Source organism: Pinus tabuliformis, chromosome X, assembly GCF_031772625.1.
Source record: "Pinus tabuliformis cultivar Carrire ecotype Pingquan chromosome X, CPIR1, whole genome shotgun sequence".
Taxonomy (NCBI): domain Eukaryota; kingdom Viridiplantae; phylum Streptophyta; class Pinopsida; order Pinales; family Pinaceae; genus Pinus; species Pinus tabuliformis.
The window spans coordinates 1204741894-1204751991 of record NC_142308.1 but is presented as its reverse complement, the minus strand read 5'-3'; the positions used below and the strand labels follow the sequence as shown (position 1 = coordinate 1204751991).

The 10098-nt window shown below is 36.7% G+C and overlaps 1 protein-coding gene and 1 pseudogene across 1 annotated transcript; one reads left to right on the top strand and one right to left on the bottom strand.

Moving 5' to 3' along the window:
- Positions 1 to 3597: 3597 nt before the first annotated feature.
- On the bottom strand, positions 3598 to 7119 carry LOC149144290 (phenylcoumaran benzylic ether reductase PT1 pseudogene; annotated as a pseudogene).
- Positions 7118 to 7870, top strand: LOC149144289 (nuclear speckle RNA-binding protein A-like). Its single transcript, XM_089452113.1, has one exon. It carries the CDS (start codon positions 7118 to 7120, stop codon positions 7868 to 7870), a length of 753 nt encoding a protein of 250 aa, XP_089308239.1.
- Positions 7871 to 10098: the final 2228 nt, after the last annotated feature.

The window sequence follows — 10098 nt, the reverse complement described above, 5'->3', positions numbered from 1 at the left end:
CTTCATAATCAATGCCTTCCTGCTACACAAAACCCTTTGCGACAAGTCGTGCTTTATACTTTTCAAGTTCACCCTTCTGATTATACTTAATTCTGTAAACCCATTTACATCCTATGGGTTTAACATTTACTGGACAATCAACAAGTTTCCAAGTGTTGTTATCAATTACTGCTTGATATTCTTCAACCATAGCCTGTTGCCATTCTTTATGTTTTACTGCTTCTTTGTATGTGGAAGGTTCAGTAAAATCATTTGTTATCAAGGCAAAATTGCCTTCCCTTCTATGTGCCCTTCTGGTGCCAGTTTTATTCTATTCATCAGGCTTTACATCTTTCAAAAGTTGAACTGCCCATTTCGGAAGTTGCTGCTTGGAGATGCAGATGAACTGCTAGAAGACCCAGATGATGTTGTTGATGTTGATGGACTGGATGACTCATCTTCAGAGGAAAGTGAAGTTGATTGACTTTGCATTTTTCCATTTCTTTTACTTCCTTTAGTTTCTAACTTGTGAAGAAGATTTTCATTTCTTCAGCACTCTTACTCTCTGTTTCATCAAAAATGACATCCCTGCTCACAATGAATTTTCCATTGGTCAAAAGACGATACCCTTTCTTCTCATCAGAATAGCCAATCATTGTGCATTTTAAAATTCTTGAGTCAAGCTTAGTTCGTTTTTCTTTCGGAACTAAGGCATAACACACTGACCCAAAATCTCTAAGATGTTTAACTCGAGGTTTGAAACCAAACCAAGCTTCATTAGGTGTGATTCCATCTAAAGGAGCAGTTGGAGATCTGTTTCTTAAGTAGACAGCTGTATGGATTGCTTCTGCCCAATATGTTGGACTTAACCTTTTGAAAGTTAACATGGATCTCGCCATGCCTAACAAAGTGCGATTCATTCTTTCGACTACTCCATTTTGCTGTGGAGTGTAAACATTAGTAAGATGTTATCTGATGCCATTTTCACTGCAATAAGTTCTGAATTCATTTGAAGTGAATTCTCCCCCATTATCTGTCGTGAGAGTACCTATCTTTTCTTTGACTTCATTTTCAACAAGTTGGCGAAAAATTTTAAACTTATCAAATGCTTCTGACTTGTTCTTCAAGAAGTAAACCCAAGTCATTCTGCTGAAATCATCAATGAATAGTAAGAAATATTTGTAACCACCAAATGAAGTTTGTAGTGGACCACAAACATCACTGTGAACTAGTTGTAGCCGCCTGTTTGCACGCCATGAACTTGTTGAAAAACTTTCTCGATTTTGTTTGCCATAAATGCAAGCTTCAAATTTTGCATTTTCCCTTTTGAATGTGGGAAGTCCTTTAACCATTCCTTGTTTCTGCAATTGAGAAAGAATCTCAAAATTCAAATGTCCATATCTTACATGCCATAGTCTTATAGGTGAAATACCTGTAGTCACTGCCCCTGCAAAATCAGAATGCCTTGGAATAACTGTCCCTTTCATCCGTAACAATTTTCCATCTTCATAACCTGTCATGACTGTTTTCAAGTTCTGTTTCACTGACTTAATCTTCACTAAACCATCTTCCATAATCACCTGATGTCCTGCTTGTCGAATCGTGACTAAAGAAAGCTAATTTTTCTTGAAACAAGGTACATACCATACATTGGAAATCATTTTTTCTCCAATACCAGGGAGAAAAACTTTTACTACTCCTTTTCCATAAGGAGTATGTTTTGTATCATCAGCAAGAAAAATGGAATTAAGTTGGAAATCTTGAAAATTCGAGAAAAAATCACTTCGAAAAGTCATGTGCTGAGTTGCCCCGGAATCCAAGATCCAGGCATCTTCATAGTCACTTCTAAGATGGGATGAAATTTGTGATGCTGGTGAGGAAGTAAAAACATATTCTGAGTTATCTTCATCTTGATCATTTGCAAATTGTGCTGAATGCTGCTGAAACTTGGGAATTTTATTAAGTGATGTTCGACAATCTTCAGCATAATGGCCAACTTTGTTACATCTTCGACACGCAATTTGACTTAAGTCTCTTCCTCTTCCTGAAGATTGTCCTCTGCCTCTGCTTTGACCTCTATTTTGAGATTGTCCTCTACCTTGATTATTATATCCTTGTCCTTGAAAATTGCCTCTCCCTTGGTTGTTTCCTCTACCTTGAAAATTATTTCTTCCTCCTCTGTTAAAATTGTTGCCTCTACTTTGGCTTCGACCTCGATTATGTGCTGCTTGATTCTAATTCCATCTGCCTCTGCCTCGAGAACTATCGGCTGATGACTTACTAGTGCTGGCTTCTGTGAGAAAAACATCTTCACCAACTTTCTTCTTCTTCCCAAAAGTTTTATCATGTTGAGTTAACATTTCACAGAGTTCATCAAACTTTAATTTCTCTAATTTCCCAGTTACTTGTAGAGTCTCCCAAAAATGCGTATAGAAAGAAAGAAGCCCAGCAATTACAATTGTGACCATAAAGCTATCATCAATTGCGGGAAAACCAACATTAATAATTTCTTGCTTGATATTCTTAAGTCTTGAGATATATTCAAGAACATCACCGTCTTCAATTAATTTTTGTTGCAACAATTTTAATTGTAGATCGACTTTCTTTGATTCAGGATGAGTATCAAAGAGGTCTTTAAAAGTTTTCAAAGCAGTCCATGCATCTAAAGCATTTTCTATATGGACATACATTTCATCATTCACAGACGATTTAATAAGAGCTAAGGCTTTAGCATTCTTGATTTCCCATTTTGCTAGTGCAGCTGCATCTGTGGGTTTATTCGGCTTAACATCTCCATCACATATTCCCTGCCATAATTCATTGTAAATGAGTGTGCTTTCGATGAGTCGATGCCATGTTTTATAAGATTTGGTGCCTTCAAGTTCGTCGGAATCAGAAAACAAATTAATCAACTTAGACATTTTAGCGTTGAAGCGTCGCACCAAGAATCAGAACATAAATGACAAGATAGTCAACACAACACACCACGCAAAAAGCAACACGATCTATCGGGGCTTGGCCTTGACCCTCGAATAGTCGTCAAAACAGGAGAAAATTGACTGAGCTTTGCACTTGGCTCTAGTCAATATCTCAAATTTTTACAAGGCAACTTTCAAAATTTGACTTTTACAATGGTGCTTTTGCACAATCTGGTAAAAAAAGTTACCCCCCTCAAAGTAAAATTACTTTGAGTTACAATTCCAGGCTTATCAGAACCATGTTTATCTCCCAAGAAACAAATTAAAAAAAAAACTTATTGCTCCAAAAAAAATTACAAATCACCTTATTGCTCCATCAACCATAAATTCCCAAAATTAAAAAATCACCATATTTCTACACAATACAATATTCCTTATTTTTCAAAAAGAAAACAAACAAAATGCCATTTGCTTGTTTATTATGGAGCACAAATATGTTAAGGATCTGTGTGTGCCTACTTCTGACCTTACACAACCATACAAGAAGTTTTCTGATCTTACTAAACCATATAAGAAGCTCTGTTTTCATAGCCTATAACTGGGCAAAAGCAGGACAAACTTTTATTGAAACTGCTATATTATCTCGATCTGTTGAAAACCGCTGTCTAATCTCATTCTGTTGAAGCCAACCTCGCATACTTCACACAAATTTGCTAAGGTGCTTAGCAACAGTGGTGTATTTTACATCCGGGTACAACTGACTAGCCTTAACACCATCAGGACCAATTTCAAAATTCGTTTGATCACCTTTCACAAAAATAGAGTGACCGATTGCTATGCCAATATTACCTGGGAAGCATGTTTTTGCGATTAATGTTAGGACCTGCTCGTTAGGGATGTAGACCTTCTCGAGAGTCTTGTCAATCTTCTTCTCCCATAGACTCACAACATCATTGAACGACAGAGTATTGGCAGGAAGCCGTAAGTATAAGGTTTTGTTCAATGTTCTTGGGTCATCCACTGCTTTAATTGTGAATACTCCAATGTCTTCCTCATTCACATACATCGCTTTGGCATTTCCATCTCCAAGAATAACAACTTTATCCCTTGGAGGAGCCGTAAGGCCAGGCTGTGCCAGGGTTGGAAGGAAATACCCTGCAAAACAGTTGCTGGAAACGTATGTATAAGGAATACCCTCAGCCTCGATTGCCTGACAGACTTTGGTTTTCAGCTCGAACACACTTTTCGCAGGCTCTACTTCATGGGAGTTGTCAACATCATTGCCGAACTCAGATGGCAAAAACCTCTTGATGGTTCCCATTTCTTTAATAGCCTTGGTGCAGAAGTTGAAGCCCAGAAAATAATAGAAATTCAAGACCTAACGATTTTGATTATAACTCAAAAAATTGATTTTCAGATTTCAAAATCTAAAATCAATAAAATAATAAAATTTCTTCTCTTTTAAACAAAAATTTGACAAATTTCTTACCCAACATTCACTGAACAATTCAATGAAGTTTTCCAAAAATTTGTATAGCTGGAATCTCCTCCTCACATCCACTACAACATTACTGGAGCTGTGATACCACAATAATGGCAAAAGTGTCCTCACACACGTAATTTTATTAATCAGAAAAAATAATTACATAATTGATTTTGCAAGAGTTTACACCCGAACAACACAAACACTCTTGCAATGAGCTATTTATAAGCTCCATGTCCTAACTACCTCTAATTATGGATCACTTATTAAATAACAAGTGTTCATTTACAATAAATGCTATTCAAACCAACTAGCTAACTAATCTCCTAAAATAGAGCCTAAGATACGACATATTTGGAGAGTCATATCTAGTTACAACAATATGCTAATTTTAAAATTCTCCATTAAATAATTAAACATTCTAGAATAATAATTATTAATTTAATATCTTAAATTAATAATTATTTTATTCGAATTTTATAACCTATGATAAAATTGTATTTTTGGATCATCTAACACTTTTTTAGTGTAATCACCAAAGAGTCCTTACTCTAGTTTGATCTAATGTGTTCAAAAAGAGATTCCAACCTCAACTATCGTGCTAAAACCAAGTTTTGCTACAATGTTCAAATAGTATCCTGTTTTGCATATGAGAGAGGACACAAGCAATTGTGCTTTCGAGAAATGAAAAGAATTATTGCACATGTTTTAGCAACTTAGTCTAAGTTTGTGCTTAATCCTTTTATAAGTTGCATGCCCAACGTAAAATCAGAAGCATCATTTATTTCAAGCTTATTGAGTTTTCTATAATAATTCAAGTCAACCATCAGCTACAAGAAACCCCTTATCAAATATCATTGCAATCTAGAATTTCGAAGATAGTAAGATAAGAGTTCAAACAACATATTCAACTCCAACTTTGCCTCTTTCTAGCTTTTAATTTGCATGCAAGGTATCATTACTGCTAAGTCACTGACATTCTCAATAATTTTCGTTCTCAATCTCCCTACAGATTTCACATTAGTTCTTCGTGGCTGGGAAAGTAAAGCAGAGACTTGTTAATTTCTTCTAAGAAAAATATAATTTGCCTAAATAACCAATGCATGCCCAAACTTTTCCACCAATTTCCATGTATAAAACCAAGTATAGCTAACTTTAGCATAATTTCCATCATTTTATACTGCCAAAATTCCACGTAAGAGCTAAGCCAACAAGGTCACACAGGTTGGGTGAGTCCACCGGTATGCAAAAAGACAAGAAGAGAGGCCAAGTTGGGGAGCAACATATTGGAATGCTATCTAAAATATCAATAGATCAAAACTTGGTCATTGTTGAATAAAAGCCAGCAGGGGGGACCACGGGGCCACACAATGTAAAAGAAAACTCAAGCTGGCAACAATGTACATGAATCAAAACCCCAATAGATGAGTGGTAATTTCCAGGAAGAGGCATTTTGCAAGCTCAAAGCATTCCCATGATTGTATTTCGATTAGTTTTAATCAAAATGATGAAAATAATCTAATAATCTTTTTAGTGTTCATTGTGCCTCTTCTCATAGACTAGTGTCATCGACAATTGAACCCAGCAGAGTAGTAAAACACAGTCTCAGCTATGGAGCCAAGGAATATCTATATGCAGAGAGCTATCAACTCATTGACAGATCCATATTGAGTACCCCCATTAGTTGATCGAATGGAAGCAATTGGGTCAGTAGCGAAGAAAGCAACGAAGTTGAAGGAATACACATTAGTCCATATGAAAACAGAAGATCTACCAGCTGGCTGCTTAGTATTCTTGTTTTGTAGACACTCATGCACATAACCATATGCCCTCTTCAGCCATCCGCCCTCTTATACTAGTTCTACAGTTAGTGTTTTCTACAATGACGTAGCATTTAATATTTACTAATTAATATTAACATTAGTTTGCAGTTAAGACACACAAATGAAACAGATCCAATATTGATCTATTATTGTATATAGTTATATGGTTATAGCATCTACTTCAGGAAGAGGCCAAATAAAACCATGGTTATAACCTCCACTTCAAGAAAAAAAAGAGGCGAAATAAAACGATAAATAATTTGATTGGTCATCTGACATCAATAAGCTGCAAGTGCTATGAATGGGCTAAAAACATTCTCCTATTCTCAGTAGAAGCAAAAACATTTAGATTACTATAATACCATGCTAGACGGGAAGGACTAATAAGAGCAAAGACTCCATGCAGTGAGGGTGTCCACTTCTTGAAACTTATCACAAAAAGGTTTAAATGTATCCCGCGAAATTAAAAGCATCCTAGTGAATAGGAGAATAAATTATAACTCCGAAACTACAGTATTTTTGAAATTTAAATGAAGACAAATTGATATACGATCATGTTTGTCTGGTGACCGTGCGACAATATAACAATTAAAATGGGCCGACCATAAATACATGGGCACGGTAAAATAGATCTATTTTCGAAGACAAATTGATATACGATCATGTTTGTCTGGTGACCGTGCGACAATATAACAATTAAAATGGGCCGACCATAAATACATGGGCACGGTAAAATAGATCTATTTTCGCGCTCCATAGTCCCTATATAAATACATCGACAACTTAAACTATAGAGGAGCGTAAGAGCTTTGGCATTACAAGGGTTCGTTTCGAGCTAGTTTTGGGCTTCTATATTTTACCCTATTTGACCGCAACGGGTCTTTGCTTCTCGTAGGGCAATAAGAGAGAGAAACATGGAGTACACAAGATACCGACCAACAGGGGCTGAGAGAGAAAGGGACTGGCAGAGGTCCGTAATAGCCAAGCGGCCTCGCAATGATTATGAATTTGACTATACTCGTGATCCTTTGTTGTCTGGTGCTTATATTAATCGTAGAGAAGATCTGAGGCTTGCTGAGAGAGGTGGTGACAGAGCAGGGGTTCGCTTATTGGATGATCATGTTCGTGCTCCTGCTCCTGCTTTTCTTGATGATCATCGTTTTGTTTCACAGAGTGGGGCGCTTCCTTCTTCAAATCGGTTAAGTGTAGATGAGGGTTTGAATTTCAGGTGTGATAGCCATAGACTCGACCCTGTAATTGGGAGGAGGGTGCCTGTGGATGATGTTCAATATCTACCAGAAGATGCATCCAACACACTGTTTGTGATGGGTGTTCCAAGTGATTGCACTAGTAGAGAAGCGGAGCACATATTTCGCCCATTCCGCGGTTTCAAAGAAGTTAGGGTTGTTAAAAAGCCCAAGGAATCCAAAAAATCTCATGGAGGTGGAGAAGGAGAAGCGGCGACTGCTGTCGTTGTTTTGTGTTTTGTGGAATTTGATAACCTTAAGTGTGCTGCGATTGCCATGGAAGCTTTACAAGGGTATAAGTTTGACGAAAATGACAGAGATTCGCCTTCGCTAAAGTTGCAATTTGACAGAGAGAGGAGTAGGTCATCCTTTGCGCACGATGAAGATCGACGTCGCGATTATTATCGTCATCGTCGGTGATTTTGTAAGTGGGACGATCATGTAGAACTTCAGCCCCTCGACTACGATACTTCGTTTCCAAACTTTAATGTATTAGTTCCATTCCATTTTATTTTCTAGTTGTTAGGCCCGTCCATTGCCTATTTTAAGATGGGAGATGGTTAAGACGTTTTTTGAACACATTTTTTCCGAGTTTACAACAATCGCCTCTTAAAGTGCCACGTTACAGTGATTTATGTGTTTCGATTATAACGCCTTTATTACGACAATCTTCCTAAGTATTGTTGTATTTACTAGTGACTTTTGTGTTGTGTTAGGTATTAATTATCGGTTTATGTTTTATATGAGCAATGGTTGTTCGAAGTCTCTCTAACATTATTTTATTAATATATCAAATCATTCATTCTTGAAAATTATAATCCAATATAATTTTCACTCCATCTTTGAACCAAAAATACATCAACAAAGAGACTCTAGATGACCTCTATTGTATCATTCTACAAGAAATGCCATATATCATCAAAATCAATGTGTATATTGGGATTCTATCAATATTACCCTCTAATAACCCAAACTCCAAGAACCCATTTTTTCATTCAAAGACAAAGCATGTGGACACCAAGTATCATCATTTTCTTACCTATACACGCACCCGTATGAATCAAAGCTATAATACTCTGTGGAGTAAATCATCTCTTTGGCTGTGCATCATGGCTACCAGAACTCAGTTTGAAAATTCCAGAATTACCAAGGAACCCACATAAATCATGGTCTTATAGCAATTGGTTTTGGCCAGGAAGAAGGGTCTGAATACATTAACGCAAAGAATTCATGGGGTACTGACTGGGGAGAAAAGGGATCACTCAAATTAACAGAGTCACCAAAAAATTAAACTTAAACTGGTGCATTCTCGTGAATAGCTTAAAGGATTTGTATGACGAAGGTTATGCCATCGACATTCTTATAACCAAAGGTCAATAATCCGCTGCTTCAGCAGAAGAGATGTGAAAAATGATGTTTCTGACCGCTGTTTTTGGCAATTGGGGATTTGGACTGGTTTCAAAGAGGGTGTTTGAATGATTTACAAGGGACAATGCGGACGGTGAGTTGCCCTATGGCAGCACCATGCAACGATAGGATTTTTCTATCAAGAGGACTTACAAGGTTGAGATCGAGCAGAATGAAAATGACATTATATATGAGAACTGATGTTAGCGTTGTTCATTCTTTGACTGATTACGAAATTGATATGAAGAAATTGCCTGGAAAGAGGAGGAGGGCCGCAGTGCTGCGCTTGCTGAAGCAAGGTAGTTGCCCTCATCAAATCCTTCAAAACGTGCAGGGAGGGGACCCAGTACAGTTTTGGGCAGTGGTAGATTATCTCAAGGCTCGTGACCGGACAGAGGACGCTTTGCAGGTTTTCCAAAGGGTATTCTTGAAATGGTGGATTTGGTGTGAGGACCTTGTTTCGAATTTCCTGCTCAAAGCTATTCGAGCTCGTTTGAAAATTCGAGTGAGATTGGTGTCTTTTCAAAACTTACTAATGGATATTGCCGAGCATTTGTTGATCAATTCAGTGGAGTTTTCCAAGAACTTGTAGAGCTGAAATCTCCTCTTCACATCAGCTGTATTACTGGAGCTCTGATACCACAATAATGGGCAGAAGTGTCCCCACATCAGCTGTATTACTGGAGCTCTGACACCACAATAATCGCAGAAGTGTCCTCGACACATAATTTTATTAATCAGAAAAAATAATTACATAATTGATTTTGCAAGAGTTTACACTCGAACAACACAAACACTCTTTCAGTGAGCTATTTATAAGCTCCATTTCCTAACTACCTCTAATTATGGATCACTTATTAAATAACAAGTGTCCATTTACAATAAATGCTATTCAAACCAACTAGCTAACTAATCTCCTAAAATAGAGCCTAAGATACGACACATTTGGAGATTCATATCTTGTTACAACAATATACTAAGTCTAATTGTCTCCATTAAATAATTAATCATTCTAGAATAATAATTATTAATTTAATTTCTTAAATTAATAATTATTTTATTTCAATTTTATAACCTATGATAATAAATTATTTTTGGATCATCTAACACAAATCTCAACATGTCAAGTCTATATTTTTTAATGGGAACTAAAATTCTATTTTCTCCATATGAAAACCAATAAGGTTAAAACCAATTCATGTTAAAAATTGAATTAGAATGATGAAAACTAAAGATAAAGG